General features: G+C 36.9%; 1 protein-coding gene across 1 annotated transcript in view; it reads right to left on the bottom strand.

The window, feature by feature from the left end:
* Window positions 1–21,848, bottom strand: part of PCCA (propionyl-CoA carboxylase subunit alpha) — a 271,152-nt gene that overhangs the window by 217,494 nt on the left and 31,810 nt on the right. Inside the window, exons 5-6 of the mRNA XM_062514894.1 lie at window positions 13,697–13,810; window positions 12,128–12,181 (exon numbers count right to left, since the gene is read on the bottom strand). Of these exons, the coding sequence (XP_062370878.1) occupies window positions 12,128–12,181; window positions 13,697–13,810 (168 nt within the window). The remainder of the gene's footprint in view (window positions 1–12,127; window positions 12,182–13,696; window positions 13,811–21,848) is intronic.

The following is a 21,848-nucleotide window of genomic DNA, read 5'->3' as shown; positions in this document are numbered from 1 at the left end:
GCTTGAATATAAATAGTCTTCACAGGACCTAAGAGCAAAAGTGGGAAAGAGTAAGCATCACCAGTACTCTTTTGCAAGAGCTCTGAAGAACATGTCAGTATGATTCTAAGAGGCATCTGGAATAGAAATGCTTTGTTGTCCATGTACATATGTAAATTCAATATCTATCCTTTCAGACAGAAAATATATGCAGGCCTCTCTACAAAGGAGAGCATAATTCCACAGCCTAAATTTCCACATAGCGCTCTAAAAATAGAGTAGCTTGTAAAATATCAAGAATATCACTCCATCAAGAATACATTTAGCTAATCATACGGTTTTATTACCAAATTGAGCTGTTGTTACATAAAAGCATCAATTTTCCTCCAAAAGCAACCTTTATTTTGCATCTCAATTGCCAACCACAATGTTACTGCATCCCAGCACATATATTTGCCATTACTGCAGTGACCCACACACATCTTCAAGCCAGTCAGTAGGAGATGAAGCAGAGGAAAGAAGAAAGTACAAGAGCAAATATTCACTGAGATTCCTATCATGATGATCTAAGAGCAGGAAACTGTACAGCCTAGGGATCATCTGTTTCTAGGACTCACTGCACAAGCATTACTTTTCTGTACCACTTCTAAATAAGTAACCAAGTTTGGATGTCCCTCTATAATGTAACACATTCTTATATTAAGAGAAGGCCGGCTAAATGAGAAATTTTGAGGAAAATTACTGTAAAGGTAGTTACAAAGGAAGAGGTGTTTGAGGGTAAATCTACCTGAAGTAAGCTTTCTAGACATCTTTGCATTTTTCTGCTGCTTCATACATTAATAATCAGTGGCCCAGTAGAAACTTCAGCACCAACTGAAAAGCCTGGCAGGGTATATGGCTTTCAATTCTTCTACTCAGTTTATTCCCAACACAAGTATATTCATCAAGCTTAAAAACAACTCTTGAAAAAGAGCAGCCACTCAGCAATGAAATGTAAATTATTGACATGTGCTAAAACCTGCACTTGTCACTGCTAATGAGCACATTAAAGGAAAAAAGCTCACTAGATATTACTGCAACCTTTTCACTTAACCATGTGTGTACTGGAAGCCATAATTGAGTATCAATTAAAGAATCCACCTCTAAACAGTGAGACACTGTTCAGCAGGTATATGCTTCCTACACAGTTCTGATACAAAAATCAGGGTGACAGACAAATGTGTGCACACTGATAACAGCCTTATTTTCCATCTTCCATTAAACACTTCAATATATCATTTAAAAATTCATAAACATGACAACATAGATAAATGTTCAATATTAGCAGGGTCAGATCTTAGGTGATCAAATAAAACAGGATTAGCTGCCAGTAAGCCCCAAGGTTAGGTTGTCAACTTGTAGCAACTTCTCCCTTCCTATTATGCTCACAGGGAGGTAAAGACCCTGAAAATAACCTTCTCCAAACAGCAATGGCCTGCAGAGTCACAGAAAACAACACCTTTGCCTCCACAGCATCTAACAGTGATGCACTCCATAGTGCAATAAAAGCCCTGCCAACCATACAGTCAATCCTTAAAGCTTTTAGTAATTCACACTATCAATGTTGCAAGAAGCTACCATAAACTTATATGGTGGAGAATGGGGAGACAATTTTTGATGAAAAACCACACCCATACAAAGGGGATTTTCATATTATGTGGATGAAAGAAATTAAAGATTGTTTGGTTAATCAAGTTCTTCAAATGCTTTACTAAGTAACATTTTTGATAAGGACACATCATAAACAGATGGCACCCAGAACTGACTTTCAAAAGGTAAACTGGGTACCTGAATCAGCCTAAATTAAGTACCTAAATCCATCTCAGTAAGGTTTCTGTCAAATACTAGTTCAGCTATAAATAAGCAACTGAAGTTGATAAACTTCTATTTTTTTTTCTCGTACCCCTTGGGTACCCCTCGTACCAATCCCAAGCTATCATCCCTTTGATTCTGCCTTCGTTCTGAATAAGGCAGAAATTTGTTAACTTATTTCTGCCTGAATCAGCTGTACTAGCCTAAAGATTTTAATAGTGGAGTTAGGAGCAGAGGATGATTTGTTTAAACATCGACAATTTTAACAGAACAGGTTTACAAAGTGACATGGTGTCACTGTCATTCCAGCACATCCAAGGAGGGCAATCCTCACGGGGACAGACAACAACAAGTCACTGGGAGCAGCAATCTCTTGGTCACAGTAGAACAGCAGTCTGACCACAGCTTAGCAACCTGATCCTTAGGAGCTGAACACAGGCATTGGCAACCCTCCAGGGAGCAAGAAACACTTGCTAGGTTCTACACAAAACACATCACCTAACTTTAGGAAATCAAATTTTACACTATTACTTCAAAATTTCATTGCTGAAAACATTCCAACTGCTACGTATTTTAGAGACTTCCTGCACAAGTCTAACAGGAACTGTTCAGTAGATGCAATACTTTAAGCTACCAGTATTATTGATCACTTTCATTCAGTCTGAAACATAAAAGAATGAAATATGCTGTGAAAACAAACAAAGCTTAATTCTTTTTAAAGGTTTGCTTAGAAATAAAGTGAAAAGGCATACATTCATAAGAACAGGCAGGAAGTATTTTAAAGAATTACAGGGAATTCTTGAAAAGATTTGCAAAATGAACGAAATGAACCACTAAACACAATAAGGTGGCTGCAAGCAACCTATTAAATTCTTACTCTTACCTGGGGATCGTGAGTCCTGTTGTGCTCAGTAAAAGCTTTCATTGACAAAAACTGACAAACCAGGTAAGCTCTATTAAGTAGTGCTTATATTGATATGTTCATAGATTTATTTTTTTTTATGTTTGAGCAAAGGAAAGGCTCACACCTTGAGGAAAGGGTGAGGGAGGTGGGACTGTTCAACCTGAATAAGTCTAAAGGGGAGCTCACCAACATAATAAATGCCTAAAGGGAGAGTGCCAATAGGACAGAGCCAGGCTCTGCCTAGTGGTGTCCAGTGACAGGATCAAAGGCAAGAAGCACAAGCTGGAACACTGGAAGTTCCCTCTGACTATCTGGAAACATTTTTTTGACTATGAGAGTGGCCAAACACTGGCATAAGTTGCCCAGAGAGATTCTGGAGTCTCCATCCTTGGAGAGTCAAAGGCCCACCAGACATGGTCCCGCCAGCCAGCTCTGAGTAACCCTACTTGAGCAGAGGGGTTGAACCAGATGATCTCCAGAGGTACCTTCCAATCTCAACCATACTGTGAAATAAAGACTGGATTTGATAGCTAAAGTAGAAACCAGGTCCAACTGAACTACACATTCTACAGCCATACAATAAAAATATGCAACTAGCTGGAAGATAGTACAACATAGAAGACAGTAACTGAATGGCTAAGAAGTGTCATTAAACAGGGTAAAGACTGAAAAACTTTATTTAATTCTGACATGCCTGAATATAGTGTCTTAATTCACTTTCAGTAACCAGCTGTATCTGGCATATTAACATTGATTCAATGCACAGAGGTAATTACAGCAGTTCTCATATCACAGAAAACAATCACCCCTGAGAGGTTACATGACAGTCTCCTGTCCATGGAGCAATACTGAAACAAGGGGATCTACAAGGGAATCCTATGTTATAGCTAAACAAGCAAGTAGGTTAAGTCTTGTTAGTGTAGAAACTATTAAAAATATTTGAAAACTTTACAAAATCAACATTATATACAGTACAGATATTAAAGACCTATACCAAAGTTTTAATCAAGACAAATGCAACAACATAGAATGAACTAGACAGATGCATAAAGTAAATTCTTATATTTCGGAAACTAATTTCTAATGATCCAACATGATGTTCAGCCCTAATTTCAAGCAAGTATTTCCTGAAACAAGATTATGGTCAAAACATTTATCATGAAAAACTAAGCACCCCAAAAAAATATTTTGGCAAAAAATTTTATCCAGTCCAGGATAATAGCTCGACTTTAGAAACACGTTAACCAAAAACCTTTCAGCTAGCATCCTTTTCCACAACTACTGTAGAAGACACTCAAATTTCAGAAACCACTAAAATTGAAATCAGAAGGAGCCAACTACAGGGTGTGAATTAGGAATGAAGACATAGCAGGGCACTGACATTAATTTTAAGTCACTAAATGAAAAGACACAAATACATTATCACAACAATCACAAACACACTTAGCACAGAAGACTGAGGTAGGAAGACAACCAGTGGAGGTCTTGTAATGCAACCTCCTTGCTCAAGAAGGGACCCCTAGAGCACAGTACTCAGGATTACTTCCAATCTTTGAATATCTCCAGGGAAGGACATTCCACTTCTCTCAGCAACCTACACTAGTGCTCAATCATCCTGACAGTATAGAACATCTTCATGTTCATGTAAAACTTCCCATTCATCAGTTTCCACCCACTTCCTCTTGTCCTACTTCTTGTTCCACCAAGAGCCTGGCCCCATCCTCTTGGCACCCTCTCTTCAGATACTTGCAGACATTGATGAGGTCCCCTCAGTCCTCTTCCCAAGGCCAAAAAGGTCCAGCTCCCAGAGTGATGTTCCAGTCCTTTGATCATCTTTGTTGTTCTCCACTGGACCCACTCCAGGAGTTCCTGTTTCCCTTGTACTGAGGAGCCCAGAACTGGACCCAGCACTCCAGATGTGACCTCACCAGGGCTGAGCAGAGGAGCAGGATCACCTCCCTTACCAATGTTCTTCCTGATGCACCCCAGGATACCACTGGCTTTTTTGGCCACAAGCTGGCTAACAGACAGCTTGCTGTCCACCAGGACCTCCAGGTCCTCCTTCTCAGAGCTGCTTTTCAGCAGGTCAACCCAAGTTAAACAGGCTTCAAGAATTAAATTTCGAAACTTCCTCAAAACTTCCCAAAAAGTAATCACGTCCTAGCCTTGGGATGAGAGCCAGAGCATGTTCATATCCCTCCTCATGTAATACCGCTGTCAGTAAGAAAAGCCCTTGTGTATGAAAATACAGCATGTTGTAAGAAGACATCTTGGCTCAAAGTGTGTACTCAGTAGACTGATTTTGGTCCTGTTGCAACCAGTTTCCAGCTACAGTAGAGAACAGAATAGTCACTGTGATAGGCAAAATGATTCTACCACACACATTTTTGCGTCATTGTATTTCAACTGTAAGAGTGCACCAAAAAAAACCCTTTACTAAGTTGCATTAGTCTTTAAAGTCAGAATAAATTTTCTTGACACGCATTTTATGAAGAATACAAATAAGCTCTTAAGTATTCAATCTGTAATGCAGATTTACTGAACACAGACCAAAAACTATAAAATATATCATTTCTTAAAATGCAAGCAGAAAACAGAAGTGATCATTAAGGAAACATTGGCTTCTAAGCTGAAGCTTAATCTGCTTTGCCACAAAAGTATATTAGAATCCACAAAGCAACAGAAGTTCTTCTATTTCAAGGACATATCTCTTAATTATTCATGTTGAAACCAACTCCACTATCATTAATGGGACATTTAAAACTGATTTTAGAAACAGAGAAGAACATCACATTTACAAGGCTATACAGAATTTGACAAATTAACAAATCACCATAGATCAGAATGGACAGAATTTACTATAACCAGACAAGTTGGTCTGCATGATTTCAAATCAATAGTAAACAAGCAGAAAGTGAAAGGAAATAATATCACCTGTGTAAGAAGATAATTACAGCATTTCATTTACATGTCTTCTATTATTGCAATGAGGAAAAACAAGTACACACAGTTTATATAACTGCAACTGTGGAACCAGAGCAGTATATTTTCATTCTCACAACCAGACACAGCAACAGTGAAAAGAAGACAGAACAAAGTATTTCTGAAGAAACAGAAAGAGTTCCTGTAAGAGTGAAAGTAAGTACTATTGCAGTGACACTGCACATCAAGAAAATGAATTTTTACAAATCAGGAATCCATATATCCATTCATCTGCAGAACCACACACCCTATATGCCAAAGTACTGTTGCTGAAAGGCATCTCATGAGAAATATTAAATTACTTGCAATAGCCCAGGCAAAAATACCTCTAATATCATCTTTAATCACATGCACAGCATTAAATGGTTCCTCCAGAAGCCATGCAAGCCAACAGTTCATCCATCAAGAGTCTCACGTTTCCAGTAACTACTATTCAAATCAAGATGTTATGTGCTTGCATTTTTCCTAAGAACAGTTGCACATATTAAAGCTTTCAAACTAAGCCACTAGAATAAAAGACAAAGCTTTAAAAAAAACAAGTTAAAAACAAAGGCTTACCCTAAGTGAAAAACAAATATAAACAGGTCAAGACTGTCATGTCATAGGAAGTTGCCTAATCACAAAGGAGATCAAGAGAAAAAAAAAACATTATGAAGTTCAGGCAAAAGAATAAAAGGAAGAGAGTAGTTTCATCAAATTACATGAGTCTTTAACAAAACACTACCCTGCATCTTTGAATATATGCATATAGGTTATACACATGTATACCCACAAGACCTGTAGATACACATTCTGAGACTATTAAGTTTAGGCATACACCTACACCTGAAAGACATGCTCTAGCTATATACACTAGTTCTCAAGATAGTTAGTTATTTGAAATTTGCAACAGGGTATATAACTGCTAGCAATTTTTTCTGTTGCACAGCAGTCTTAAACAGGATGCTGACGATTTAACACAAGACATCAAAGTCTTCTAGCAAAGACCTTAAGTTTGCTACAGTAAAAGAGTAATACACCCTTCCTACCTCCACACTAGGGAAGTGCTAGGCAGACAGTTCAGATGACTCAATTTCATTTTTCTAGCTCATATGGATTAGTAATGTCTGACAAACACTGCCCATGATTTAGTACACACACTATTTATCTCTCCCATGAATTTCACCCAACCTGATATAGCAGATTTAGGTTTTTTCAATGAAAATAGTTTGCTCAGAATTTCATACAAGAACACAAGTAACTCAGAAGCATTCTGCCTCAGAACAAAATAAGCATCCAAACTACAGGTCCACAGGCAGAGCTCTTCTGAGCAGCAAAGAGGTGACCAGTACTTAGGTCAGTACATTGCCTAAGCTTTATTACTCTATACAGACAAAACCTCCAGTCTCCAACAGACAAAACTACTACAACAAAACAACTACTACTACAACCTTAAACTACTACAAGCAGGGGTAGCAAACACACTGCTGGCTTTAGTAGGCAATGTAGGCAATGAAATTCTGGCCTGGAAGGCATAGTGTACAAAACACACATTAAAAGGTCAGTCTTCACCTCTCCTTGAAATACACAATCTCTGCCATAAGCAGCTCCTTAATACCAAGCTTCCACTGCCTTTTTTGACCACCTTTTCACAATTTGGGAACCACAAATGCTAATCAGTCACAAGAGTTGTCAGGTAAAAAGCTAATACATGGGGGAACAGCATAAGAATCATACAAAATGTTTCTCAAAAATGTAATATCCACTGAACCACAATAAGAACTTCAAAATTTGCTTACAAGTAACAAACCCATACACAACAATGGTAAAGAAACACTCCTGCCAGTAAGAGTTTACATTTTAAATGGTGAGAACCCCATAATTAGCTGTGCATATGTCCATAAACCCACCTGCACAAAGCTCTTCACAGATCAGACACATCCCCTTACGGAAGGTGACAAGTTGGTCTTTGGCTTACCTTTTCCTTCTCAAACTTAGCTGCCATTTACAAACTGCCATGTGATCAACCATTTCCATATACATTGTTTGCCCATTTATTTCAGACAATACATCGTTGGGATTTTTAATTCCACCAAGAATGTTAATCTAGCTTCAAAGGTAAAGAGAAATAGCACTGGCTGCTTTGTTCTCCCACAGTCATGTCAAACAGTAGCTGCTAAAAAGGCACAAAAGATGTATACAACCAGGTTGCACTAGGAACTCTAAAAAAGATTCATCTCATTCCAAAATTTACTGCTTTTTTCTCTCCATGCTTATGGCTTCTATCCCAAGGAGCAGATTTTGGCAGGAGTTAGTGGCTGGTTACTTTTGCTCAGAATATTGTCAAGGCTGCATTCAGAAAAGAATATTCCAAATAAAGGTTGCATTTCTAATTTTAACTGCTATCATTTTGAGATCATTTTATCCACATATTAAATCATTTTCTTGGAATAAATACACCACAATCCACGACCTTTTATGAAAGCACAAACTATCACATACCTACAAGACACCAAAATACTCTGAAGATTTTTAATCTTGCAAACTGATAATTTTCACACAACTTGCAAAATAACAATTTAGCTGATTTTTTGCTTGCTTTGTTTTTAACAGTAGCATCATAAGAGACTTTCACTGCAGTCAGCAAAGTGTAAGTTGATTTGGGTTTCTTTAAATTAAAAAGAAAACTGATCCCATTATGACTAACTGCAAGGCAGAATCACCATGCATCAAGGTGTTAAGTTGATAATCATTAGCTGGAAAGGAACACAAGCTGAACTGCAGGAATAAGACTCCTATTTGCTGCTAACATCAGTTAGACAAGTAACTGCACTGACTCTGGAATAATGACTGTGCAACCCAATCACACACTCACTTTCTTCTTACTCTTTTCTCACCCAGAAAAAAAAAAAAAAAAAAAAGTCACTGGGACCATGGGGCAATTCTCCCAAAACTATTCAGCCTGTTAAGAGACCTGACTCAGAACTTCCATCCACTCACCAAAACTCAGAAGGCTTGCAAGCAAAAGAAAAATGGCAATTTCAGAAAAGTATATCTTTTGACTACAGGTCAACCAAAAGGTTCATCTTAGTCTCAGACCTTTTTTCTCCCTCTCAAATTCCAAAGACCTGCTTTAGGTAACAGAAGTGACTGGGCTTCTCAGGAAATGTCTGTGTTAATTTTAAAAAATGGGAAACACGAAGCAAGCTAACCTAAACACAGAGGTTACTAACAAACTCTTCTAGCAAACTCTTCTAGAGCAGGAAAGGAACAAACTGCTCTTGCAATTCTACATAGCATCTGGCAAAGGATACTAGCAATTTTTTTTAGTGCAGCAATAGATCTTAACTTCAACTTAACATTTATGTCAATACTGAATATTATGCAATTATTCCTTGAAGGAGGGAAATAAAATGAAAATATATTTGCATGCATACATAAACTAAAAGTACCAACTTACTTGTTGATTCTATGGAAATACATTCACCTGCATAAACCCATATTTTGTTATTCTACAAAATGTTATCAGCATTATCATAAACTCATCAATCTTTAAGAAATTTACCCTAGTATTTATAAAAATCTTTGACAGACTCACTCAGTATAAATGCCATGGATCTCTTTTCTGTCAGCCAACAACAGCAACCAGAGTAGATACACAAAAAGAGGACTGAATGCACCAATTTGTTTACTGAATTACAATGAACAACATGCCAGATATTCATCCACTGATCATTTGTTGCAAGTTTTGTTTTGAAAACAAAGGACCATTTACTTGTGTCTCCCTAGCCCATTTTGAAAGAAGAAAATTAAGTTTCTAAAGAAGAAAAAAATAAAGACCAGCAATTTTTAATACCCCAAGTATCTATCAAAATCTTCTAAAGTACTGTCTATAACTGTATACTACTCCACGAGTCATTCAGACAATAATGAACAAAAAAAGATGCTTTTGTTCAAATCACACTCAGTGGGATTACATGTGAACTGACCCCCCCATGTATTAATGGAAAACAAAGCCTTGCTTTGAGCTCATTACTACTCTTACAGATAGACCAACAAGTTTAGAGAATTTAGTGCTCTTCTCAGTCTCCCAGTTTTAGAAGTTTGTTTTAAAAGTACAGATGCATACCAGGAAATAAGCCCAAACTTCCCAAGTTCCATCACTACTTTCAGTGAAAAAGAACAAAATAGTGTATATACAAAGAACATGATAGGGAGAAAGAAAACAGAACAAAAACATCTCCAGCAACTTCATAACAGTTTAAAGAACAGTTACAGTCTTCAATAAAGAAAAGAAACAGCAGGCAAGTTCTTCCTAACTATATTAATCAGAGTGTCTTGAAAAAAATATAAGCAGCCCTAGTGATAAAAAGATAGATCATTTCCCCAGTTCTCACTAGGGGTTTCATCTTCTAGAGCCACTGATATCAAGGGAAGCATGATTATGTCTTAATTGAGACTTTAAATAGTGCATTTAAGAAAGCAAAATCACATTACCTTGTTTCATTACATTTCTAGAGAACTGAACACACCAGGTTTCTGAAACATAATTAAAGCTATTTTGAGACTCCAGCACCAACTGAAAACTCAAACATGCTTTGAGTCACCACGTTATTCCAGGAAATTGTTCAGAAACTTTTCTGGGATCTCAGTGAAAAGACAAGAAATAGGAGGGTGGAGAGGACCTACAGGAATATTTGTGCTTGCTCTATTTTCTGCTTAATCCTGCCAAAAAAATTGTTCCAGACTGTCACATTACCAAGATTGTAACTAACATTACCATACCACTTACATTTTATTGTAAATAACAACCACACCACTACACAATGTAGCAGTTCAGAGTAATAACTACAAAATTCCCATGTTCAACAGCAAAACAAAGCAAAATAGCCTAAGTGAGCACTTCCATTTCATTAAATTTTTTTGTTACTAAAGAACAGGATCTGCCAACTACATAAAAATAAAAGCCAGTTATCCTGCTGGTCTAATCCATTGAGAAGCAAATTTGTTATAAATTAAGCCAGGAATCTTCCCTGTAAAAAGAACTCCTGTACACGAAGCAGAGCAATAATAAAAGAAAGCTGCTAAACTGCATGAAAATAACATGCACGAGATTACCCCAGGTTTGGTAAATCCTGGCAAACAAGTATTTAGAATTCCTTTCAACTTTAACATCACCAGTACCCAGCAGGGTGTACTCAGCATCCCACAGAACCTGCATTTGTTTTTGTGCAGGGGCTTCAAAAAAAAAAAAAAAAAAAAAAAAAAAAAAAATCACAGCAACTGTGAAGTATGATAAGCTACATTCTCAAATAGTCTCCTTAATGAGCAGGTGGTATTCTCTACCACCAATTAATCATCTAAATTTTAAGAGTCTGTATTACAAACTAGAACTCAAGCCTAAAGGAACATAGTCAAGCAACGTACTTGGAAGACCTGTTCCACAAATGCTACAGACAATAGAACTATCATTTTAGAATCAAATTCTTCATCTTAGTTTTTTGTCCTGAATCAAAAAAGGTGCAAATTTTTCTCAAAAGCAGAGATCAATTTGTCTTGCTTCCTGTAAAACAAGGTATTTCTTCAGCTACATGGTTCATTTACTCCATAACAAAGTTATGAGTTAGTTGAAAGTTATTTGAAATTCAATGTAATATGTGCTTGTCCTTATTCTGAGCAAAATTAGTAGACAATAACACATGATCTGCAGTGACTACACATACAGCATCCACTCAGGACTCTGTTCGAACATTGTGAATGTAACTTCCTCCTAGCATTGCCCACACTTGTAACAAGCTGCATGAAAGATTCTGGAAAAAAAAAAAAACTCAGACCATATATCAGTTCATGATATACAAAAACTTTACTGAAATAAAGAGGTTTTGAACAATAATTTTTATAAATTAAGATAAAGTGAAAACACCACCCTCTTGACTCTTTGGTCCTTTCAGAGAACACAGCTCCACAAAACAATATCAACAGCAGAGAAGCCAATTTTGAAACAGCTTTCTATTCCCATCCCAAAGTGCAGTTCAGCACCTTCTCAGTGCTGCTGATACAGCTGTTTACCAGCTGTGCAATGGATCACAAAAATGATCACTTAACACCAGATACTTTTAACCAAAATCATTTCAGTGACCCAGTTTTGCAGAACAGCCTCATAAACAGTCCAGGCACAAGTGAAAATCCTGAAAGGTTTTTACATCATGGGTAAAGTTCTTACAAACAGGCTTGTCCCTGAAAACTCAGAAAACTCAGACTGCAATTACATCCTCAAAATGCAAGAAATCTACATGTACAGAAAGCATACTGAAATCCCCTGTGTTATCTTTTAGATTTGCCTTGAGTTGGTAGCTTGATTCCTCAGGTATCCTGGAACAAATATGTGCCACCTAGCACATCAGTCACAGCCAAGCAAATAAAAATACTTACCAAACGTCTAGCAAATTCCTTATTTTCTGAAAGAAATCCATATCCTGGGTGTACCTTGGAAAACAAAAAGAAAAAAATCTAAGCTGATTGAGCTCTGAAACCAGACACCATACATGTTTTCAGATACACGTGATAGTGAAGTAGATCACTAAGCATTTAAATAGGTTGAATACCTTAAACTCTCTTAACATGCTGATTTTTCTGTCCTAACTGAAGTTGTTGAGCTACCATTTCTAAAACAAACTTTCCCCATTTAATTAGGGAGAAAAAGGTTGCTTGCAGAACAAATGGACATTCCCTTTGGTGATTTGCCTTTTGCTCTTTTTAGCTCTATTGCAGATTTCCCCAAATATGCTCATCCACCCTCCTCAGTAACTACCAAAAAGTACTCCGTATCCAAAAATATTTCCAGCACTAACCACAACAATGCTGCACAGGTCCACAGTCATAAGCCCCCTACCTCTAGTGACCCTGGCTAGAGAGCACAATATATACTCCCTTCATTAGTCAAGTCAAGCATCCTGTGTGCCTCATTTGCTACTCACACCCCAATATACATTCAGCCTAATTACTTGTGGGGAGCATGAGAAAGTTTACATTTTACTTTTTTGCAAGTCACATAAGATTCTTGATCTAATACATTCTGACAGACAAAGCATAAGCCATTTCATTCATCTCGTTTAAAGAGCCAATAACTAGGTTTCATATTCAGAAACTCAAAGGCAAGAAAACACTGGTTTTCTTCATAGAAAAGTTTCTGGCCCCTAAAGGCACTGAAAGAAAACAATGTTTGAAAGAAATCACAGTGCCGATCCAACTGCTCAAGAGTAGTTAGTGTTGCTGATGTATACACATTAAATTTTATTTTAATAAATGCTCTGTGTACAGTAGCTCTGAATAATACATTTATTTCAGTGACAGAACAAAGAACATTAAGAATGTTAACATGACTATATATTAGTTTTTTCCTACTGATTCCTATTAAGCTTTGAATCTCTGGCCAGAATGGAGGGAAAAAAAGGCAGACTTGCCCACATTTACACAAATAAGCTAATGTGCATTTTGTAAACATTCTGAGATAAAAGCAATTATGGAATGCAACACTTAGCTTCCTGCAAGTAACATTTACACAGTATAGAAAGTGATTCAAATGAAGTTTAAGCAAAAGCCTTTCTGGATACACTTTGTAAGACATTCAAGAAAGGCATTATGGCATATAAAGGGTTAGCACTCAAAACTAATTGGGAATTTTTTTTTTCCCCCAGCAAATTTGGAAATGAACTGAGGCTGCTCCCTGGTGTGAAAGCTGAATCCAGCAGCCACCTGCAGGATCAGCAACCAGTGCTGCCAGATGCTACAAAGCCTTTGATTTCCAGTAGCGATTTCAGACACATTTAACTCATGTGACATGAACTAACTGGAATAGCATATTCAATCACTTCCCCCCCATACACCTAAAAAAAAAAAAAAAAAAAAAAACACAAAAACACCAAAAAAAAACCACAAACTCTGGCTTTTCTCCTTTCTATATATGAAACAGCTGCAGCAGATAGACACATTCAGACTCACAGCTTGGGCCCTGGTTTTCCTAATGACTTCCATGATGGCATCCATGTTGAGGTAGCTTTTGCTGGTGGGAGCTGGGCCAACACAGACAGCTTCATCCGCCATTTTCACGTGAACCTGAAGAGGCAATATTCTGCATTAACAGATGCTCCCAGCAAAAATAATTAACATCACTCAGTTACATGCACACAAATCTGATTGCGTCAAAGATCATTTACATACCATAACCACTCTATAACACACACTGAAATTACAAACACTGGCATACAAGTACTTGCACAATAAATCTCATTTCATTTAACTCTGAGCTTAAGTCAATGTCAAAATGTTTTATTTGTTCTAATACATTATTTTGAATTTGATTAAATAAAATCAAGACAAATATAATTTCAGCTTCCTATATTGATAATCTATATGTAAATTCAGACTAAAAACTACTTTGTTACTTGTAACCAGGGCAGTCTAATATCTTAATACTTAATAACAAACATTCATGACCAGTTCTAAGCAGGCTCCCCAGGAAGTTGGGGATAATTAGAGTGAATTGAATGAAGGGATGCAATGAGTGTCCCTGCACAGCATCAGGTCAGCACCATGCACAAATTAAAGCCTATGACTAAAGAGTTCAATATCACTACACGTGAACCAGAAAATCTTGAGAATTATTTAAGCAGGCTCATGTTTGATTTCTAATCCATTGTATCCTCATTTATATGCATTTGCCAAATATTTTTTAGCCAAACAAAAAAGGGACAAACATCTCCAACTTTTTACCAAGAACACTAAAATAGCTAGGTTTGAAGTTCGAAGTCTTCTTACACCTGACAAGAATGCTTATCTTTAACAAGTTTAATTAAATTGGTCTTTAACATGTTTTCAGAGTTCAGAATACTTTTCTTTGAAGCAAGATACACACATAACCGTGAAATCAAGCAACCAGTTTTTCCTCATTCTGCTTTCTGTAAGCTCCCTTTCAGTGTGTATTGAAGAAAGATCTCCTTGTTTAAATTGTCTAAGACCATTAGCTGTCAGTAAGACTTGTTCAGAATGACAATTTGACATTTCCAATGCTTACTAATTTTTAAAACTATTTGATATCATCCTCAGCATTTGAAACTGAGAATATATTGTCTAAAAACTGTGGTTTTTTTAGAAAATTAGTATTAATTCATAATCATATTAATTTATAATAGCATTAATTCTAATGATTGTAGTATTAATTTAAATATATATTTGAGAAATAAGAGCCTGAGATTAATTCAGTTGGTCAGAGCATGGTGCAAATAACACTAAGCTTGGGGTTTTGATCCCTGTATGAGTCATTCACTTAAGACTGGACTATCATCCTTGTGGGTCCTTTCCAACTCAGAATATTCTGAGATTCTGCATAATATTTTTTGTTTATTAACAGGAAATTGTGTTCTTTGTGAAAAGGAATTTTATTTGCAAGTAGTATGAAGGCTGCCAAGTGTGTCAAGCAAGTTAGAAGTTACAAAGTCAGGATACACTATTGGCTAATCCAGAAGAAACAAGACCAGAAAAAAAATACAAAAAACATCTACAAACACTGACAAGCAGCACTCAGACAATATTTTGAACAATACAATGAGAAATAAGTAGCAGGTAAATGTAACAAACATGTATGACAAGGAAGAGAATAATTTATTGAGCATTTTAATTTTTTCTTCAGTTTTTTTGACCTTTTCTGAACTTGGCAAAAGTTAATCCCACGAACAAAACGCGTATTAGCTTGCCACCTAATTCCATGTTTCTTTCTGGAGGCATCTCATAAATAGCTTCTGAAACCGGTATGTTCTCAAGAACATGAGATCATATAACCTCCTGTAATCACCACACATTTCACATTTCAACTTATTGCTTCTATAAAGTCACAACTGTTTTGTTTTACTGCAGCACTGGTCTCACAATATAAACAGAGCAAAACAAAAATCTTAGAGCACTAGCACAGACAAACATGCAGTAGGTTTTAGTGCTTTCTAGTACATATACCTTAGTAATTAAGTAATCTATTTTGATCAAATGCTATCAAGATTACCCTGTGTCATCCTTCCTGCAGCACTAAGTTGAAGAAACACCATTTGTTCCTTTATCTTCATGATCAGTTTATATGCTTAAAGTTGATCTGAATCCCAGTGTGGTTTACATTTGTAAACAAAGTCATTCAAGTTTCAGCTTAATTAAGAACGTGCATTTTACAAAATCAAAAGCTTCCTTCTAGAACAGGACTAAATATCATTAGCTATTTCTAGGTATCAAGATGAAAACCCCTCACCCACCCACTTCTTGCACTAAGACACCAATACAGTCCCACTAGTACCAAAAGCAGCCATAGAAGATACTGCAAGCCAATTGATTTTACACATATAAACAGGTTTTATACACCTTTCCCCAATATTCACCCACTCCTTTCTGAAATGTTTCATTGCCATTCAATTCCTTATTCAACTCTTCCTTTCCCACATTACCCTGTAACCTGGCAAATCCATTTCTCTCAGTTCACTTTACTGCAAGTTGTTGGTGCCTTCTCTAGTTTAGTGCCTATTCAGCCTTGAATGCACCAGCTAAATCTCGCAAAAAAATAGGTCTCCATTCTACCTCCACTAGTTCAAAACTGCCAGATCTTCAGAATCCAGTGACAGATGTTCCATCCAGGGGGTTCTCATATCTATTTTTATCTTGAGTTGATATCTACTTTTATTGTGAGTAAACCAGCACACATATAAAATGGAAATCTGCTGCTTAGTACTTCATAATGACAATTCCACTTAGCATTTAGATTTCTTGGACAATTCACTATAGTTCACAAAGAATACCCCAAATATTGTAACACAAATACATGATAGATTTTTTTAGCAAAGTACAAATGTAATTACTAGTAAACATTTTAAGAAAAGCCATCATTTGAGTCTCCATAACAACCAAAACTTTCAGCTTACTACCAAGTACTGCCTATTTCACACAGTAATTCACTAAACCTTTACCTCTGCAGAAGCTAACTTATAATGCAATATTTCTAGACAGTCCAAAGAAACCAGCAACTCCTTCCTCAAGTACCATAAATTTCAAATTTATTCATTTTCAAATTCAAGGATTGCTTAAGTACCTGACTTAAATCACTCAATCCTAGTTATTCAAAACCTATCCCTAACAGCTAAAACCTCAGAGGTGTAATGTCTCCCTTTTCTGTTTTAGTTCACAAAAAAACCCAATGTCCACAAAAAACAAAGAAGCAAGTCCCAGGAGGTTCTTGAAAAAAATCCAATTCCTTCATAAATATCTGAATTGACCCGCAATCTCAAGCATGAATGGATAGCAACAAAGGCTGGAAAACAGTTGAAACTAAGTGCTTAATGGTTTATACTGCGGGTTTTAATCATATTGGGCTACCCGGGCCTCAAGAGAGAGGTCTCAAGCAGATACCAAGAGCTTGCTATGCTACAGCATACAAACTACTAGAAACCATGGAAAGACAACTTCTGTGTAAAAAGAGCTTAATTTCTGTAAAAGCTTTACACTAAGTAGTCCATTTCATAAATGTTGATTATATTTCAAAAATAACAAAACCAAAACCTAGTAAATCGTAGTTTTATAGAACTTCAACCTAATTCAAAAACTAGAGACTAAGTACAGTCACCTTTGGAAAACCAAACCAATCCAAACAGCCAACCAGCTCACCACAGACTCCTGCTATCTATGAAAAATAAGCTATTAATAGTAAAACTCTGGATTTAACAAGGAGTCCTAGCAGAACAGCATTAGAATGAATACTATTAAATGGTGTAACTATTTTTGGATTAAGATACAAAGCCAACTGGAAATAATTCGAAGTACAACAATTATTTTATTACACAAGTCTTCCTGACAACAGACACAAGAACTAGCTCAAATTCAACAATCTTATTCATTCAGAAGCAAACTGCACAGAAGTGGCCACTAGTTACAAAACTAGTTTAAGTCCAGGAGCCACCTTCATGGCAAGGTACCTAAACCAGCAAATCCTGCCAGATCTTTACACAGGAACAGCTTCATGTTTCCTCACCACCTTTCCAGCAAATATGCAAGTAAAGCACGGAGTCCATTTGGGATGACTTGCCAGTCATTTTTGGCTTGGACTGGTTTCAAGCACCACTCCAGGCTGCAGCAACTCTCAGGGTGCAGAGTACAGTTAAGAGATAGCAGTAGCAGCAATTGGGTTTGGAGATCCTTCTACATTATGCTTCAATATTTCAGAAGGATTTATACACCAGATTTGGTGTCAGGGTTTGGCATCATACTCCAGAAGACAAATATGTCCCTAACCCAAGTTTTGGATATGAACACCATAGAACTAGTCAGTATCTACCTTGAAGATAACCCAATTTAAAAGGGCTGCACTGAATCAGAGCTAGTATGTACCCAAATTACCTAGATTATATTAGTTCTCCTTTATCCTGGAGAGTGACACATGTTCGTTTGACAGTAGCATACTCTCTTTACATAGCCATACTCTGAATTTACTGAACTATCCTCGATTAACCCTTTATCTCAAATAAACATCATTTCAAGAAATCAAAATTAATAACTTGCTACCTAAAAATATAAGTAGAGGTGTTTTGTTCAACACAGCAGAATCAAGGTAACCTTCTCCAGGGCCACTCATTTGCTGCAGATCCCTAGTTGAAATCTAAATTATATACAAATTACATTTAAATATGCATGTATCTCAACATTTAAACATAGAAAAGTTCACAGTATGACTAAAGCTAATTTTTAATGCATTCGAAAGGCAAAGAACTAAACCACTTTCAGTGCATATACAGTCTATAAAACAAAGACACCAAGAAAATTTACAGATCTCTAGCATTATAATTATTCAGCAGCAGCTCAAGTTTGTTACCTTCTTAAGGATCTGGCTCATGACAAAAAGTGCTGTTTTCCCCAGCTTATTTCATAATTAGTCACTCATTTACTAACTCCAAAAAGTGAAGGCTGACTTTATCAACAAAGAAAAACATACCTACATGCATTTCCTAACAGAGTATTTTATATCATCTGCACATTTTCCAGAGATGATTTTATATACTTCAGGAGTTTGAGGCTTATCATGTGACAGATGTAATTTACTTCAGTGAAAATGTCTAATTAACACATACACACACACATACACTCCCCTTTTCCTCCATCTCTGAGGAGGCAAATGTCTGGGATTCCCCAGTGTCCCAGTTTTTGAGGGTAGGTCAGCCCACACATCCCCAGGTCTCAACACAAGTTGATATTCATGCAGCAGAGACAGTTATACTGAGTTGAAGGCTGCATTTTCCCCCCAATTCTTCTGTGCTGCTCCAGAATTTATATTATAGAGAAACTGTTATAGCTGCATATGCAGTGCTAATGAAAACTAAGAAGCAATTAAAACAACCTCAGTGAAGAGAACACTTTTGTTTGGTACACTAGATAAGATTGAGCACTGTTCAGACAAAGAAATCTAATCAAACAAGTCATTCTCCTTTTATAGCTCAAATCAATATTACACATTGGAACAACATCCACTGGTGTAAGTGGATTCATTTAATTGGCCCAAGCCGCATAATACCGCTCAGCAAGACAAATCACAATTAGCTCAACCCATAAAATAGGGCTAATGAGTAAATCCTTTGTAAGGTAGCTAAAAAAAAAAAAAAAAAGCCAACCACCTCAAATCCTGCCAGCACCATTGCCAAAAGAGACAGACAAAACAACAAAAAGCCTGTGGCATTGAACAGTCTCGAGCTGGGGGAAAAAAAAAAAAAAATCAAACAGATGTAAAAAAAGATTCAAATTCACTGCTTTGCTGAATACACATCTTTCATCTGACCTAAGTCTTTAGCAGCTTGACATTAAAATACACACACCAGTAAATACAATAAGTATGAGCACACAGCGCACAGTAGTCACACAGCCTTTAAAGTGCTATCTGCAAAGAAATACTGCCACACCATTACAACGTTTAACCCTAAAACAATGGACACTTTTCTAAAGCACACAAAAAAACAAAACTGTGAAAGACATAAATAGCATAACTATCCCATATTTCCCATATTTAATTTCACTCAGCATTCCAAAAACCTAAACAAAAATTCATGCAAATAAACAGGTCAACCTGCAGAGTCTACATAGATAGATTTCTCTGCAAGCCTATTTTAAACTGTTTTAATTTCATGGCCCACAAATAGTTATACAAGGACTCTGTAAAACAATTCTTCAGTGGCCTTCAAATGTGTTTTGGTGAAGGGTATCTACTTATATTCCCCTCCAAGTCTACAATGATCCTCAAAACAGCCCATCCCTTCATCTGCAGGATTAGATCCCTGGTTCATGGATACCAGCTGAGAAAACTTTTTAAAAAATAACACCCTTTCCTTTACTTGCCAGTCTTGTCATTCAAGTTTGCCAACTGGTCAAAAAATGAAGACAGTAAATAGCCTCAATAACCATGGGCCTCAAAAATCCAGTTTTCAACTAAAATGAAAATTAACGGATCCAGGTTGAACTGAACAATCACTAAAAGACAAGCAACACGAAGCAGGCAAGGAAGACTGCATTTTTAACCAACACCAAGAAAAAACACACACCAAGATTTTCATCTGTTTGCCTTCTCACTTACATACATGAATTTATTTTTGTAACCTTAAAGAAAATCTCCATTTTTTCTTCCATGGATGAAGCTCTGGAACATTGGTTGCTGCTAAAAAGACACACAGTTTTACTTGCATCATGAAAAGGAAATGACTCCTCATTGTATCTAGAGGCCTGATCACTCATACTGTGAAAACCAGACTATGCTAAAGCTGTCAGAGTGATACTCTCAAACTGTGTTCTGCTTGTGGGACAAGCAAGTAAATGCCTCCTGAGTCCTGAGGACATGAAAGATAACACTCTAGAGATGAGTTCCAGAATGGCCTTGGCTCCTAAAAGCCTTTTCCTATATACTGCTTCTTTGACAGATAGATACAGCGAAGCGCCTTCTAGAACAGTGGTGAGAAAGAAGGCTTCTCCATCAGAATTTTATTGCAGGTGCTTACTGTGTTGAATTCTCCAACTCAAGTTTGCTATTGAAAATTTCGCAGAATGAAACAGTTAACTTGCATCACAACCTCCAACATGTTTTACTCAACACCAACCAGGAACAGCCTTTCTTTGGTGGAGTAACTAAAAAAGTAAGTCAACTGCCTTTGGATGAACTCGAGGATTAACAGAGGTAGAGCAATCAGGACAAAACCACAATGTCTCAATCTAACTCCAAGACACTGCATCAGTAGCAGAACACATTAACTATCTTGAGGGAAAAGCATTCCCCTCACCTCGTGCCACTGGTGTATCCCTTGGTGGGAGAGCTACCAAGTTCCTTTGCTCAAATGAAAACAGGAGACAGCACAGCCACTCAACACCATCTTTGCTGATGTCTGGGGTGCTGTGAAGAAAGTTTGCAAGCTTGCAACTACACTCCTATGTCTGCAGACTTTTTACTTTGGAATGTATTACCTAGAGCAAGTCTCCAGGACAAACAGGAGATTTTTAATTCAGAGCATACACTAACAACTTGGGAAGACAAACGTTTTTACCAAAGAAAGTCTCCATGTGTTACAGGAATTGAGCAATTAATCATATTTAGAGCAGTCCACTATGTTCTTTGCAGTGTATGTGATTCTGCACTTCAAGCGTTTGAGAAAAAGAATTAAGTTTTTTGAGATGTTAACAAAATAGTGATGCCCTACAGTGTTTTCAGTAGCCTCCCTGCATTTCAAACACATCTGCACCCACATGTCAGCCTTTCCCTAATGGAATCTCAGCTTCTAAGTACATTAGCAAAGCAATAGGACGGATCTTTCTCATGCTGTTTCTTTTTCCTGCCTCTCCCAAAAACAATCTCACCAAGGAATCCATTTGATGCATGCTTCTTTGTTTTGCTTTCTAAAGGGGTTAAGACAGGTAGGAGATGGGAAAACTGGTAGTTATGAAGGTCTAGGAAACAGTATCACATGGTAGGAAGGGCAGTCAACTACAGAACTTCATACAGCAGATATTTAGTTCTTAAACTAGATATTCTAGAAGACATATGGGATTCAGAAAAAATAGTTATAAATCAGCCAACAGTACAAAGCAACACAGTACACAC

Source organism: Cinclus cinclus, chromosome 2 (assembly GCF_963662255.1).
Source record: "Cinclus cinclus chromosome 2, bCinCin1.1, whole genome shotgun sequence".
In the NCBI taxonomy this organism is placed as follows: Eukaryota; Metazoa; Chordata; class Aves; order Passeriformes; family Cinclidae; genus Cinclus; species Cinclus cinclus.
The sequence above is the reverse complement of the archived record's forward strand: the minus strand, read 5'-3'. Positions and strand labels throughout refer to the sequence as shown.